At 27.8% G+C, this 17,633-nt stretch overlaps 1 protein-coding gene across 1 annotated transcript; it reads right to left on the bottom strand.

The window, feature by feature from the left end:
* Positions 1-2,139: 2,139 nt before the first annotated feature.
* LOC100799094 (protein DETOXIFICATION 51) lies at positions 2,140-4,265 on the bottom strand. The gene has a single exon (XM_041017017.1). The coding sequence runs from the start codon at positions 3,903-3,905 to the stop codon at positions 2,412-2,414; it is 1,494 nt and encodes a 497-aa protein (XP_040872951.1). The 5' UTR covers positions 3,906-4,265; the 3' UTR covers positions 2,140-2,411.
* Positions 4,266-17,633: the final 13,368 nt, after the last annotated feature.

Raw genomic sequence — 17,633 nt, 5'->3', positions numbered from 1 at the left:
TTATATAGCATTTTCATATGAATTTTAATTTTGTTTTATGGATAAAAATATATTTTGAGATGATAAAATTTTAGTTTTTTAATTAATAGTAAATTTTTGTAATTTTTATAGATAAATTATTTTTATTTAATTTTTAGTTTCATTTTATATATTCTATTATTAATATTTTATTGTATCTTAAAATATTTTTAATCAAATTTAAAATAAAGTAAAAAAATAATGCACTTAAGTAAATATAATTTTTTATTATGCTAATTAGCATAATGGTTAAAATAAATAGTATAATATAATATTATTAAAAAAAATTAAAATAAATCTATCATTTATCTTTGTTAATTTCGTGAAACATAACATTGAAATAATAAATAAAATATTTAAATAATATAATGGTCAAAATAAATACTCTAACATAAAAATGTGTAAGAGAAATGAGTGAAAAAAAACATAAATAATAATTTTTTTATTTAAAAAAGGTAATAAAAAATTAATAAATATTTGAAGGATGAAAAATAAATAAAATATAAAAATTTAAAATCCAATATTTTAAAATATATTTCTTTCAAGTAGTGTTTTAAAAAAAGTTTAAAAAAAATCTTATTTACTAAACAATAAAAAAAATTACTAGTAAAATAAATTAAAAGATAATTTAACTGACTTGTTCAGCGTAACCTATATTTGATTATAAAAATAAAAAAGTGGGACATTTATCAATATTGACATTGTATATAATTTTTTTATAGTACGGTTTTAGCTTTTTGTATTTTTCCAAAAAAAAATTGATGTTTTAAAATTTTAAAGTTTATTTAATGTGTTTTTAAAGTATGTCTTTATTTAATACTTACTACTAGTGAAGTAGGTATCAAAGATCAAGATATTAAATCAGAACATTAATATTTTAGTCTAAATATAATAATTTAGTTTAATTAAAAAAATTAATCTATGTGCAATAACTTTAAATATCAAAATATATGAGAAGAAAGTAGTACATATTTTGTTATATTTTTCATAATTATTTTATTTAAGAAGTACAATATTTTTCAACATATGTTTATCCACATTTATCAAATATATATATAATAGTTTGTAAATGTTTAAAAGAAGTGTCATTGGTGAGTCCCTTAATGATCAAGTGGATAGCAAAGGAAAGAAAAAAAAAAGGAACATTCTTAAAAGGCTACTGTACACTTCAAAAAATGTACTATGTTTGGGCAGCATTTTTAACAGCCGTACGCCTTAAATTTTTCAAAATTTTCAAATTTTAAAAGGTTAATGACATTTAGACACTAAAATATTTTTAGAGAAAAAAGTTATACATTAATAATATTTTACACAATCATCCAATTATAATTTATTATGTGTGATAAGTTCGATAATTTTTAAAATAATTATATAAAAAATAATTCAATCGATGATTTATAATTAAATAATTATGTAAAATTAGTTTATATTATTAGTACATAACCAATAAACTTATATTTTTATCCCATTAATATCTCTTATTTTTATCTATTTCTGTCTTGTCACAATAATATCTATTATACCTCTATCACTTTTATCTATTACTCTATTTTTTATAATTATATATTTTCTTTCTATGTAAAATAAGATATGCATATTTAAGAATTAACTTTCATTTTTATAAGAATATTTGGACATTCCAATAATGTCAATACCCCATCATTAGCACCCTCCATTTTTTTTTCATATCTCTCTTATTGTCACATTAAACTTTAATCATATCAATAACTTATATCTCCTCTACTCCTATCTCTTCCAAAATGCCTAAACCTCCTATACCAAGACGTACGTGGGTAATTACCAAGTTATCTCCTTAATTATTGTTATTGATGATTGCATAGTCTTAATCAAATTTATTTCATAGTAGTACTAAATAACATTTTTATAAGTGGTAGCACTACAATTTTTTAGTATTACGTAAAGTATATACGAAAAAAACAGATGCATAAATAAATAGATAGATTATTTATTCTGAAAGAAAAAAAGAGAGCCATAAAGCAAGACCTCCAATATTTCAAATAGTTGGAGGCTTTACTCAGTTTGGCTAATAAGGCATTGATCCATATATCCGTTAGTCTCAGCACAGCAGACACATACATAGTACTCATATTTGCATTTACGATATAAGAAACAAAATATAAAGGGTATGTATATAAATAGATGTTGACAATGACAGGATCATCATTTCCTTATCCATAATAATTTAAATAAATTGTACCCAGCTCAGCTCTCCCATTTCATTTGGTTAAAAAAAATTGCAGTGAATAAAAGAAGAATAATAATAACTGTATTTCACAAATTAATTCCCTTTAATAAATATAAGAATTATTACAAAAAGAAAAGAATATTACACCGTCAATCAACAATCATCATAATTTTTTTTTTTTTTTTTATCAAGAGTTGTTGTTGTCCACAGCGGCAAGCAACGGTTGTTTGTGGCCGTCGGATCCTTGATCAAGGGCCGTGAGTAACTGGGCCCGGCAGGCCTGGTACTCCCAATCGGTGGTCCCAATCATATACAACATTAGGCCCGCGCAACAAACCTGGGCCGACAACAGGCCCAGCCAGAGCCCACAGAACCCAACCTCGAGCCAGAACGCAAGCCCAACCGCCACCGGCATCCCCACCAGATAAAACGCTCCCAGGTTCACGTTCGCCGCCACGTTCGGCCGCGCCGTCCCCCTCACCACCCCGCATCCCACCGTCTGCGGGCAGTTTCCGAGCTCGCACAACCCCAGAATCGGCAGCGCCGCTGCCGTCAGCCGCAGAATCCCCTCGTCCCCGGTGAACATCCTCCCCCACCTCCTCCGCATCGCCGTCGCAAAAACCACCGCGGAGAAGCCCATCACTGCGGCGAAGAACACCGCTACCACCGCCGACATCCTGGCGCGTGGACCCCTGTTCGCGCCAAGCTGGTTCCCCACGCGCGTGGAAACCGCAAATCCCAGAGACGAGGGGAAGACATAGATCAACGACGTCGTCTGGATTAAAATCCCCATAGCCGCCACGCTGGCAGTGGGGTCCACCAAAACCCCACACAACAAAATCATAATCTCATACCACCACCATTCCAAACAAACCGAGACGCAGCTCGGCGCCGCAAGCCTAAGCAGCGGCTCCCAGCCGCCGAAACACTCCCGGCTCGGCGCGGTCCACGTGGCCAGGTGGACCCCACTTATCCACACGTAGAGGACCAGCAGACTTAGAATGGAAAAACTGGAGGCGGCGGAGGCGGCGGCGACGCCGGGCAGGCCGCGCTGGACGAGGAGCAAGTTGAATGGAACGTGGAGGAGAGTGCCGGCGAGGGACGCTAACGTTACCGGGTGGGTGATGTTCTGGGCGCGAAGGTAGACTCTGATTGGGTGGAGGAAGGAGTTGGTGACGAGGTCGGGGAGAAGGAAAACTAAATAGGTTTGTGCCATTTGGGTGATGTGTGTGTGTTGGTGGAGTAGGATAAAGACTTTAGACATGTTAAGCCACAAGAGCGAAATGGGGATTGAAGAGAATAATAAGAAGATGACGCAGCGTTGGAGGGTGAGAGAGAGGAGTTTAGGACGCTTAGCTCCGAAGGCTTGGGAACAAAGAGGTTCCATTCCTAAGGAGAGACCAGAGAGAACGGAGTAACCGGTGATGTTGGCGAAGGCGATGGCTAAGGAACCTGCGGCCAGTTCGGTGTCTCCTAGGTGGCCGAGGAACAGCATGGAGACCATGGAACGCGCGTAGAAAATGAGACCAGTGAGTGCTGTCGGGAATGCCAACTCCCACAGGGATTTCGCTTCTCCTATCACATCCCACATTATTGTCGAACGTCTTGTTAACACACCACCTAATTCTTCGGTCTGCTTTTCCTTATCATCATGCCTCTGCTCTGATTTTGATTCGCACATGTTCTTGGTTCTTCTATTTTATGACGACGACTACTACTACTACTACTACACGTCTTCCTTCGTTGTTATGAAATGAAGACTCAAAAGAGGGTATATATGTACGTGTTTATGAATGATTTTGAATAATATGATGAAGGAAGAGTGCGTGTTGTGAAAACTGCGATACACATACACTAGACAGTGTGTTCTGAAACAAAGAGGAGGAGGAGGAGGAGGAGGAGAGGGGACTCTGTTTTTTTTTAAAGGGTGGAAAGCGGTGGGAGCTAGGAGCAGAGTGATAAATGAAGAAAGAAACTAATTACTGCGTGGGAGTGAAGAAGTGAGAAGGATGGGCGAGTATAAATAGAATTGAGGAGGATTTGAATTCGAGCGTGTTTTTCCTGTTTAAAATACTATGTGTAAGTGACCCTTCTTCCTTTCCTTCACTCACTCTTACTATTATTCTAAATTCTAATTCCATATAAAGTTACAAGTATTTTTCAGAATTTATCTATTAGAAATATAAAACCTTTTTTCAATAGAAAAGTGTTCTCAAAAGCTGTTAAAAGTACTTCTAACGTTGTATCCAAACTACTCAAACTGACTCTAAATCACTTTCTGCTTCCCTTGCCTTAGCCTCCTCAGCTATCAAATTAAAGGCTGAGAACCAGAGGAGTCCACCTCAATTGCTTGATAAGTGTGTTGTATTATCTTTTATTTTTATAGATAAAAATAATAATTAAAGATCCACATATAAAGTCTATTTTTTATTTATTTTTTTCATATGCTTATACAATATGCATTACTCTTCCTCCTTGTTTCTTCTCTCATTTTTTTAAAGTTCAACCCATGCGTGCACGGTAAAAATGGAAAATATTTAATATCCACTCGTTTTCTTTTTTTATATATTCCTTTTCATTGTATTTTTGTTTGGCGAAAATACGTGGTAGGTAACTCATTTGATTTCATCATTTTAAGAAAACTTCTTTAATTTATGAAATTTTATTTTATTAGTCCCTTTTAATATATATATATATATGTTAAACCAAGTTTATTTTTCTATTAGTTTATTGTCAATTTAATAGCAGTACTGTCAAGCTACAAGAGATGTTACAACATTTGTTATTACATCAACCGAAACTAATACCATTAGTGTATAAAACTAATAGAAAAAATTAATTTAGTCTAATAAACAAATTTTAATGTATCAAAGTGAAACTTTTCAATGGTTAAGAATTAAACTAAATAAAAAAAAAGAGACTAGAAGTATATTTATTATTATTTTATTTCTTTTAAATATTTTCTACCTCTGTTTGTATGTAGCATGGTGTACGTTTATGATGGTCCAAAACTCCAAACTCAACTGCTGTTTTAAAGGGTAATTATTTTCTCACATCCGTAAGGTGTGAACTGCCTGAATTGAAAACAAGAAATAAATCAATGAAATGTTATAATGATTGTGATAAGAAAAAGGAAAAGGTAAAAGGTAAAAAAGAAATGTAAAGTACTGAAGTCTGAAAATGAAAATGTTAATATGATGCAGTAGTAAAAATGTGTGACAATGTCAGTGTAGTACTGAAAGGAACAATTCCCAATAACGGAAATGTTCTGTGATATTTGCTCAGCTGCAGCTGCTCGCATCGCTGTTCTGTTCAGCCATGTCAAGCCTTATTATGTTATGACTCCGCTCATGAGGCATACTGTATAACCATTTTGGTCTTTTTTGAAAAATGACTGCACTACCCTTCAGTTTCTCATTTTTTTCCTCTTTCTTTTACATGAAACATATTCCTCTTCCTTTTTTCGTGAAATATACTCACTTTTTTATCACACATTTAGAACCATAAAAACAATTAATTTATAGTATGTTTGCTTTAAAGGGGAATTTCAATAAAAAAAATGAAATTTCTTTATTTTAGTTTGCTTCAAGAAAAATAAAATAAAGAATGTATCTTATTTGGTTGAATATAAAAATAAATTAGGTTTAACAAGACATTTAAGTTAATTTTTAATTTTTTTTACTAATTAAAAAATTTATTTAATTATTTAAATAATTTTTTTTAATAACTTCTAATGTTTTTTAAAATATTAGTTGAAATAATATTTTTTTAAGCATGAACTTTTAGTTTATAATTTTTTATATTTTTTTTCAATTTTTATTCTTAATATATTTATTCAACTTTCTTATTTTTTTAATAAATCATAATTTTATTATTTTTCTTGTTATTTAATATTTTTTAATTACTTCAAAAATTAATTTTATGAAACACCAATAAATTACCGTTCTCAACTACCAACTTTTAGTTATTAGCTACTTTTTTAGTTTTACTTAACATAACCATAATGTATTATTATATTCTTATAAATAATAGTAATTAAGATGAGAGATGAAGTAAAATATCAAAATAATTTAATTTATACAATTTATTTTTTCTTTCATCTAAATCTCTCCAATTTTGAAGAAGAAACCAAAATAAGAGGGGAAAAAAATCAATCCTTGCATTTTTTTCTCTCTCCCATTCTCTTCAAATTTCTTAACTAATGTAATTTATATATATATATATATATATATATATATATATATATATATATATATATATATATATATATATATTCTTATCCTTCATTTTCTTTCGATTAAATACGCTATTAATGTTACAATGTATTTTTATATAAGTGTATTTGTAAAAATGAAATAATTATATACAGTGTCAGTAGTTTCAATTCTTTGGAGCTGAAATAACGGAGTTATTTGACTTATTTCTAGCATTCTTTCTTTCCCTCCTGGGTAAATGCGATTTCAAAATAACAAATTAAAACATACTGATATGAATTTGCTTTTAGGTTTTAATAAGGTGCAGGCGCGCATTTACTCCCATAAAAAAAATAAATAAATCTAGTATAACAGTATTGAAGCACCTCATTAAGGTGATAGCTATTGATACCAAAGTCAAGTACGAGCTTTTGACTTCAACGCACTAATTATATTCATAATGAACCCATCAAAGCAAAGAATGTTTTGATTCCACTAATTAGGATGTAAATAAATCCATTAACTCAGAATTTCTTACGTATTGCACTACGGTTATAGTTAATTAAACGCAAAAATAAAGGAAAACCTGCCACAAATTAGATTATAATCTTGCGGGTCAAACACTAATTAACGTTGTCTTGTGTTTTCTTTTAAAATGGCATGTGATCTTGCGCGTTTATTAACTTAGTTGTAGAAGTAAAACACATAAAAGACAATTTTTTTTTTCGAGGGGACAACAAGGCACATAAACACAATATACGTATTCCTAAAATTTTGTCAGCATTTTTATGCTTTTACTGCTCCCTTTATCACACATCAAAATCAAGTTAGGTTCCACTTTGGCAAAAAATTTGGAGTTGATAGAATGAAAGTAATGCAAGCAAGGTTGGAATTTACATGCCTAAATTAAACTTTTTTTCTCTCGGATTTGTTAGTTGTTTCGGCTGTAGTATTTCTTTGCTTCAAATATTAATTAGTGACGATAACCAGATTGGTGAACATGGATTAGGCACTAATTAGTGTGTTCATATCTTAGTTGATTTGATTTTATAAAGAATCTTTCTGCTTATACTACAAACAATAAACAAATAACGAGATAGCCAGGCATGTGAGGGTAACACGTGGAGGGAGTGTGAGACAGTAGATATTCTATTCTTCAGTGTAGATGCAGAAGCTGTTGGGTTCCGGCCCAGGCTTTGTCTGCTTAATTGGGCTTATATCTAAAACAGTAAATGGGGTAATTTTTTTTCTTGTATTTTAGTCAAGGAAAACAAAGACGAATGAGTGAATTTTGTAATTGTTTTCATAAATTAAAATAAAAAATAATTATCATGTGTTTTAAATTAATTCGTATGTTATAAATTTGAATCTCTATGATTTTAAAAAATAATAATTAATATCTATGTATGAACAATATAAAACAGTTTTATATCGTCATTCAATCATAAATTATCATTTGAATTATTTTAAAATAATAATTTTAAAAGTTAACAAAATTATCATATATAATAATTTGTGATTGTATTAATGTGTAAATTATTTTTACAGCATTAGTGCATAACTCTCTTTCTCTTTAAAAAATATAATAGTTTTTACATGCATTTATCTTTTATCTATTTTTATAATTTTGTGATAGTATTATATTATGTAAAATTAAAAAATATTTTTAATTAATTATTCAAATCATATTTTTAGTTTTCTTAATTATTACCTCCATTTTGAATTGATTAATCTTTGAGGTTTTTGTAATTATATATTAAAAACAATTGTTTAAAAACAAAATTATTTGCCATGGGCAATTTTATTAAAATATTCTTATTCTCTTTCTTAATTTATATAATTACATTATTAAGAATTCTGAAATGACTATACTTATCGGGGGAAAATTAAAATAGAAGTTTTAATTTTTTTTAACGGAAATAGAAGTTTCAATACTTCATTAAAAAAATTGAAAATGTCAATCAATATGATTTTTTAATTCTAAAACATCAATCAATTTAAAATGCAGTACTTTAAGTAATTTTTTTAATCAATTTTAAGTAGAATATTATCTTTTTTTAAAAGCAAGTATATATAATACTATAATTAGATATTTCCTTATTACCATTAAAATAAAATTTATTAACTATGAATTAGGCTTTTAAGTAGGTTAATAGTTAGGTAAGTTAAGTTTTAAAAAAGATGGCACAATGCCTAAAACAAAGGTTATGAGTAACATATTAGACTTAAGACTTTAAATTTTTAAATAAATTAGACCTATTTAAAGAAAGTTTTATTGAACATAACTTATTTACATCCGTATGTTCGACCCCTTACTCAGACACTTAAATCGGAGAGACATGAACTAACTGCATGGTGTCGAGATCACCGAGATATTTTATTGTTACTCTAGCACCTTTAGGCAATTTTAATGCAACCTTTGGAATTATTTTTCACTCTCGAGTCATGATTCAATCACCACTAGATCATATAGTTGTTATAAAATTTGATGAATTTTAGTTATTATTATATTTAATGAGTTTGTTTCTCTTTTTATTGTGAGATTAATGTTGTGTGTCCTTTTTAATTGTTATTGAGTTTGTAAAATCAAAATGTCTTCCAAAACTTGAAATAAAAAATTAGTATAAATAAACGTGCTTCTTTCTTTATCATTTGAAATAAAAATTTATTTTAAATTTATGTGTAACTTTTTTTTTATAAAATTTATTATTTATTTATTTGATGTAAGATATTTAAATAATTATTACAAAAGCATAAATTCATCCCCCATTTGATGAATTTCTAGATCCATCCCTATGTATGGTAACATAAAATTATAGTTATTTTCCTTGTTATTTTAAATTTTGACTATTATATTTTATTTTGGTGAAAAAGGTTTAAGAATTAGTTTAAAAGTTGGTTTAAAAAAAAGTTACACTAAACTATTCATAATTGATTTTAAAATTGGTTCACAAAAACCAAACTATTTTCTCAAATCATAAAATGCTTTAGAGTAAAAAAGAAAACATAAAAATGATTTAATTTGGTTTCAAAATGCTAAACCAAAACTCTATTATCACTTATAACAATAGATGAAGGAGATACTACCATCAATTGCTCAACAACTCCTTTACACATTTTTCTTCTTCTTATTATACACTTGAAGATGTAATTGTTCAAACGTGATCATTCATGTTTCTGTGCTTGAAAGCAGTTTATATTTCTCAACTAAAATAGTATTTCAAATACTAACCTCACCTTTCATTGCCACAATTCTTAATTTCGATTTGCACTCTACCACTTTGTCCTTTATAATTGATTCTTCAATCTATTCTCACTAAGGTTTGCATTGATGTCAATTATTTCTTCAATTTACTGAATCACCTTCTTCTTTTTATCTTTTTTATTCTCTTTTGCATTCTTCAATTGATTCCTTTCTCTTTCTGTGTTTTTTGTAGTTTCATTGTCATTTTGTCTTCTTCAATTTTGGCCACCAGGTTGATTTTGTCTTTCTCTCCCTTTCCATAGGGATAAGAGCCTCTTCAGTTAATTAAAATATTTTAGTGTTATATGGTTGATCAGGGTATGAGATTGACTGTGTAAAAATCATGTTGCCTTCAAAAGCATGGAATAACCTATATCTCATTATGCAACATTTTTGGTCTTATAATATATGATCTATATGTTTGTTGTAGGAAGGCTTGAGAGAGAGTATGGAAGACAAAAATGCATATGGTGAATCATATAGTTCTCCATTGATGTTTGCAATCTTTTGTATATTATTGATGTAATCGTCGTTAATTTCTATATTTATTTAAAGTTTTTACAATTATGTAACAATCATTTTTATTTTAATTAATTTGTATATTGATTGCTTAATCTATGACATACTCCAGAGGGTCTATAGAGTCCTAATCCCTATTAATGCTTTAATGTTGTGTTTGTTGTAGTTTTTCGAGATAGGTAGAGTACTAGAGATGGACATTAATACATACATTAATGGACATGAAGAGAAATTAAGAGACTACAGTATCGTAAAACAAACTTTGACATTCCTAAAAATTTGAAGAAGAAGGGAATGACAGATAGATTTTCAAGGTTATCATCATTTACACTTTTTCTATAGTTCATATGTATTATGGTAATTGTACAATCTTTGAAGATAACTTTTCCTTCCATAACTGCACATCTCTGACACGATCTTTCACATTTTTGGTTGACAAAACCAAAACAAAAGAACCCTGTATATTTCACTTGGAAGATTAAATAATTTTTTCTTCTCTTAAAATAATTTTGTCCAGATTATTAATTATTCATGTTATCATTGATAATAACTTATAGAATAATACTAATTATTCATGTTATTATTGCTTTAAATAATCTTGATTATAAACAAATTATTAATGGGTTTTACAACAAAAAATTTCAAGACGAACAATATTTTAAAAATTGTCCAAGGCATACAAAATCCCAGGATTGGTCTTGACAAGTTCTTAGGTTTCAACCTCGTGGATGAAAAAAAAAGCATGATTGGTGAGGGTGTGAACCCCACTATTCATTGGCAAAATCAATGGATATTTCATATCAATAATATAATTTGTTTATATAAAGTTATAAACAATTAAATAAACCAACATTAAATTGGATTGAATGAAGTTGGGTTCAAAACTGGCATTAAGGTTTAAACTTTGTAGATAAAAAATATAACTATGACTAGAGAAATATTAAAAATGGTTAACTAGCAAAAATTAATTATCGATAAAGTCAATAAATATTTGTTATTTATGACATTAGAAAAAGATGTGCTTAAGATATAAAAGTGAATTTGATGTATTATGCTAGTTATTATTACAAAATGTAAAGGTGAAAGTAAAAAATAATTGATGTCTCAAACATGTTGAAACACACGCTGTTATTTACTCAATTGCAAGAGATGCAATTCATTCCCTCACACATGCACTCGTGTATCACTCACTATTCTAAGCACAAAATTGCACAAAATTGCACACCTACACACTAGGAATAGCATTAGCAACAGAAAAATGATAGAATGAAAAAACCCTCTTTATTAAGATGTATGTATGTCCTTTTATACAAGCAAAACAAAACAACAACCCTTTACACTTAGGCTGGGCAATTATAACATAATTTTTAGAATTCTGTTACTCTCTTATATCTAATGTACAATTAAATCTACACCACTCAAAACAGAATTAAACTCTCACAAAACATAGGTGATAATGTGTTTTTAATCTCTAAAATTTAAGTCAAAATTTGTTTTGAGCCAGAACATTCAAATTGATAAATTTAGTTTTTAGTTTTCTAAAAATATGTGAACTTAGTCTTTTTTTTACTATGAACTTAATCTATTTAATCCATTCAAATTGATGAATCTAACTGGGCAAAGTGAGGGTCACATGTGGAATGTGAGATAGTAGATCCTATATTTGTATTCCTTACTATAGGAAATGGAATAATTTCTTTTGTTTTGTATTTTAGTCAAAGAAAACAAAGATAAATTAGACAAAATGAAAATGGAATGAATGAATGAATTTTGCAATTACTCTCACAAAAATTAAAATCAAAGACAATTATAGTTATCATGTGTTATAAATTAATTCTTATGTTATAAGTTTGAATTATATGATTAAAAATATAATATTTTTATATGCAATTATATATTTGTATTATTTTGTGATGTGATATGAGTATTATATTATGTCATATTAAACAATATTTTTAATTAATTATTGAATCAAACCATATTTTTAGTTTTATTAATTATTATCTCAATTTTGAATTGATTAACCTTTAAGGTTTTTTCAATTATATTTCAAAAATTATTTGAAGATTAAAGTATTTACTAGGAAATTTTTTATTAAAATATATTTATTCTCTTAATTTATATAAGTACATTATTAAGAATTATAAAACGACAATACTTATTAGTGGCAAAATTAAAATGAAAGTGTTAATGCTTTGTTATAAGATTAAAAATGTCAATCAATATAATTTTTTAATACTAAAAACATCAATCAATTTAAAAAATAGAATGTTATATGTTGCATCAAGGCACTCACACTTTATTATAATGTAAAGTGAATTATAAGTATATGTAAAATTTCATAAAATTAAAAAATACACATTGTATGTGATTGGCTTTTTGTTATTGTGTTATGCATTATACAATATGATACTAAGAGATATTAAAAAATATATTAATTTTAAAAAAAAATTATGATACCGAAATAAAAATAGTAGGAGCACGGAGTGCTTAGGTTTTCGATGTTAAAATAATAGGCTTAGATTCAAACTAAGATCTCATACTTACTACTATTACTACAAGCTTTCTACCATTATAATCACTTGTCTACTTACTAAAATTCAAAGAAACCATTAAATTAATTACTTCATTCATATAACATAATCTTACAAAAAATATTCTTTAAATTGAAATTGTCGTTTATCTCTTAATTACATGTCTTGCTTTTCGAATAAACACACCACAAAGTTTTCATGCATCATATACATGTTTTTCATTGCATTTTTAACACAACCTTTATGGCAATTTATTTCACAAAATTCAAGTATAAATAGAGTTTAATGGATACTAATTACATGTTTTTAATTAATGTGTTACATTCTTATAAAAATAATAGAATATACACCAAAGTCGTTGGTGCGAGTGGTATTGGACTCGATCCCCTTAAACAAGGTCCATATCCCTAAACATGCTCAATGTAGGTGACCACCTAGATATGGCCCCCATATTTATAGGGATACCAATTTTTATTTATTTAGTTTATATAAGTATCAATTTTTTTTATATAATGTTATAATTTATCAATGTCAAAGTGTGTCTGAAAAAGTTTTGTTTGTCTGTTGGATTGCAAAATGTAAACCCGAATCAATTATGAACATAAAAATTGAAACTTCTCTAAAATATGATAATTCTTAAGATTTTGGTAGTTTTATTTAAATAATTAAAAGTTATTAGATAGATTTCAACAAATGAATTAAAATTAAAATTTATTTGCTTTTTTTATTTCATGTATAACTTACATAATACCATTAATTATTCACATTATCATTGCATCTACTAAAAGAAGTTTATCAAAATTGAAAATGTTAAAATTTTATATGATCTGATATGTCAATAGGAAGATTAAATAATTTTTCTTCTCTTTAAATAATTTTGTACGAATTATTAATTATTCATATTGTCATTGATAACAACTTGTAGGATAATACTAACTACTTGTGTTATGGTTGTTTTAAATAATCTTGATTATTATAAACAAATTATTAATGAGTTTTGCAACAAAAAGTTACAAGACTTGCAATATTTAAAATATTGAAATGCAAACAATATTTAAAAATTTCCCAAGGCATAAAACGTAAAATAACAACATTATATTGGACCGAGTGAAGTTGGGTTTAAAATTCTTAAGCATGGTTAATGTTTAAATTTTGTAGATAAAAAAAATATAATTATGAATATGAAAAATGGTCAATTAGCAAAAATTAATCATCGATAAAGTTAATAAATATTTTGTATTTATGACATTATAAAAAGATGTGCTTAAGATATAAAATCATCAAAATGAATTGAATTTGATGGATTATGCCAACTAACATCACAAGATGTAAAGGTGAAAGTAAAAATAATTGAAGTTTAAAGCATATGACAAAATGTGCTTTTAATCTTTGAAGTTTAAGTCAAAGTTGATTATGATCCCTTTACATTCAAATTGATGAAGCTAGTTCTTTAGCTCCTAAAAATATGTTAACTTAATCTTTTTTTTTTTACTTTAAACTTAATCTATTGAATGCATTCAAAATTGAAGTCAATGAATCTAGCTAGCATGTGAGAGTCATAGGATTAGATAATAGATTCTATATTTCTATTTTTTACCACATAAAATCAGATAATTTTGTTTTGTTTTTATATTTTAGTCAATAAAAACAAAGATAAATTAGACAAAATGAAAATGGACAAAGATGAATTAATGAATTTTGCAATTACTCGGACAAAAATTAAAATAAAAATAGTTATCATACGTTATAAATGAACTCTTATGTTATAAATTTTAATTCTGATTAAAAATATAATATTTTTTATATGCAGTTAAATATTTTACTATTATGTGATATTATGTGATGTGAAATGAGTATTATATTATGTCATATTAAATAATATTTTTAATTAATTATTCAATTAAACTATATTTTTAGTTTTCTTAATTATTATCTCAATTTTGAATTGATTAACCTTTAAGGTTTTTTGCACTTATATTAAAAAAATTATTTAAAGACTAAAGTATTTACTCAGGACAATTTCATTAAAATATATTCATTCTCTTTCCTAATTTATATAAGTACATTATTGAGAATTCTAAAATGATGATACTTATTAGTGACAAAATTGAAATGGAAGTTTTAATGTTTCGCTGTGAAATTGAAATTAATAGACTAAGTTACGCTTTCAAAAATTTCACATAAGGTCTAAAACAAAGACTTTGACAAATAAGATATTAGACTTAGGCCTTAAAAGTAATGAGATCTAATTCAATTAGTTAAACATGATATGTGAATATTATAAATTTCTTAGTATTGTACTTAATTAATTAATTCAGGTAAAAAAATAGACTTTGGCCTTAAATTTTTTAAATAAGATAGACCTATTTAAGGAAAGACTTGTTCAATCTAACTTATTTTCACTGCTATTGATCTTCAATCTTGCTCAAAAACTTCATCTGAGATTGAGACATAACTAATTATATGGTGCCCAAACCACTTGAGATACTATTGTGTCATGATTCAATCACCATTAGATTCCAATGCATTCTTCCTTCCATTGCTTTGATGATGGTGACTTCTTCCCCTTGGATTATTGAGTCATGTGTTGTGTGGTGTATTTCTTATGTGTAGGGTTAAATTAATGTAATTCTCTCTCTCTCTCTCTCTCTTATATACAACCAAAATGCTATTTTAGATTCTCATCAAATGCAACATTTCTAACTTTCAATATTGCTCTTCCTAAAAATAAGTTTCCTTTTATTTTGTCTTCTTGTAGTCTATATGGTAACTTATAAAAAGAGCATTGGTTATACTTATTTTCATTATTATTTTGAATTTGACTATTACATTTTATTCTAGTGAAAAATGGTTTAAGAATTGGTTTATTTGTTTTTAAATAAGATCTACACTTGTTGTAACAATAGTTTATGGCAAATCGAAAAAATTACTGGATGAGTCACGGACAATGTCGCTTTCTTTAAGACGTTTCGTGGCACTGCCAAAATTTGTGCAAGCAGACTATCAACCACGATGTCCCTAGGATAAAACAGCCCAAATCACTGTATAAGATTCCCACTGCACTGAGGGAACCTTTTCTAGAATTACACCCTCTTGTATGACTTGAAAAGTTACTCTAATAGCCAACCGAAAAATGTGACTTAAAAAGTCACTCTTAAAATCAACTGAAAAATATGATTTACAAAGTCACTCTTAAAGGCAACCGAAAAATATGACTTACAAAGTCACTCTTAAAGGCAACCAAAATTTTAGAGCAACAGAAAGAAAGAGGGAAAAGTTTGCCGGAAATGCATCGGTTGAAATATGCGAGGGAGAAAGAAAAGTTGAGGAAATGCTTCTTAACTGGGGCAAGGAAAAAAGAAGAAATGAACTCTCTATATATAGGGAGTGAAACACTATTCAAGTGTTTATTCTGAGCGATGTGGGACTTGGAGTTTTTTTTTTTTTCAAACTTTCATTTGTTCTAACAACACTAAACTAATTCCCAATCAGTTTTAAAATTGGTTCACAAAAACCAAACTATTTTCTCATATAAAAATGGTTTAGACTAAAAAACAAAACATAAAAATGATTTAATTGGGTTTCAAAATTCTAGTGTCATTAAAATTGGATTAATAGGCTTAATACAACATAAAAATTGGTTTTACAAAAAATTGGTGATAAAAATTGTTTGAAATTGGTTTGATTTTAAAAATTGATTTAAAACTAATCCAATTCAATTTTGGTTCTATCAACAGATGCATATCCTAGTCCCTCGGTAACAAATTACTTTGTCTAATTCAAAACAATTAAAACTAAAAGAAATGATCCATTAAATAATTATTTCAATTGTTTGTTTTTAAAAAATATGCAAAGTCATGTATAGCTAAGAATTATGAATTCTTTTCCAGGATGTAGATAGTTTGATTTCATATCCGAATCCCCTTTTTCCTTTCTAAATGAAAATAAGGATAAAGCAAGAGAGACATAACCTTATATGAGGACACACTTGATATCCAAACTAGAAATCACCTTGTTCTAGTCCCAATACAAAATTTACTATCTTAGCTCTATCTAGGAGGACACGGGTGGTGTGTCCTGGTTAATAGACACAACCATGCCTCTTGACCATAAGATATTATTTAAATAGACATTTTAGTTTGTCTCTTAATTACAAGACTTTCTTTTCAATTAAACACACAACTAGTGTATGACTTTTATGACAATTTATTCCACAAATTCAAGTATAAATCAAGTTTATTGGATACTAATTACATGTTTTAATTGATGCGTTAACAATAGAATATATACCAACAAGCCATTGGTTCAAAAGGTATTGGATTCGATCTTTTTAAGTAAGATCTCATATTTAAACTTTGTAGATGAAAAAAACGTGGTTGAAAGAACACCACTAAAAATGATCAATCAAGTTTCAGACAAAGATTAATCATCTGCAAAATCAACTGATACTCCATATCAATAACATGGTTAAAAAAATAGAATATAAATTGTTTACATTTATATAATGTTGTACATGATTAAAATACCAACATTATATTGGGCTGAGTGTTTAAAATTCTTAAACATGGTTTCGGTTTAAATTTTGTAGATGAAAAAAAAATATAATTGTGATGAGAGACCTATTAAAAATGGTCAACTAACATTAATCATTGATAAAGTAAGGAAATATTTTATTTATGACATTGTAAAAAGACATGCTTAAGATATAAAAGCATCAAAATGAATTGAATTTGATGAATCATGCCGGTTAACATCATAAAATGTAAAGGTAAAAGTAAAAATAATTGAGTTTTAAGCATAGGAAAAACATGTTTTTAATCTTTGAAATTTAAGTTAAATTTGATTTTGATCTCTATAAATTTTAAATTAATGAATTTAAACTCGACATTTAGTAACCATTTTTAACCATCACAAATTTG

Source organism: Glycine max, chromosome 7, assembly GCF_000004515.6.
Source record: "Glycine max cultivar Williams 82 chromosome 7, Glycine_max_v4.0, whole genome shotgun sequence".
Lineage (NCBI taxonomy): Eukaryota > Viridiplantae > Streptophyta > Magnoliopsida > Fabales > Fabaceae > Glycine > Glycine max.
This window is presented reverse-complemented; position numbering and strand designations above follow the sequence as displayed.

Coding starts and splice junctions, on each gene's coding strand:
- LOC100799094 (XM_041017017.1), bottom strand. CDS start 3,905: ATGTGCGAATCAAAATCAGAGCAGAGGCATGATGATAAGGAAAAGCAG.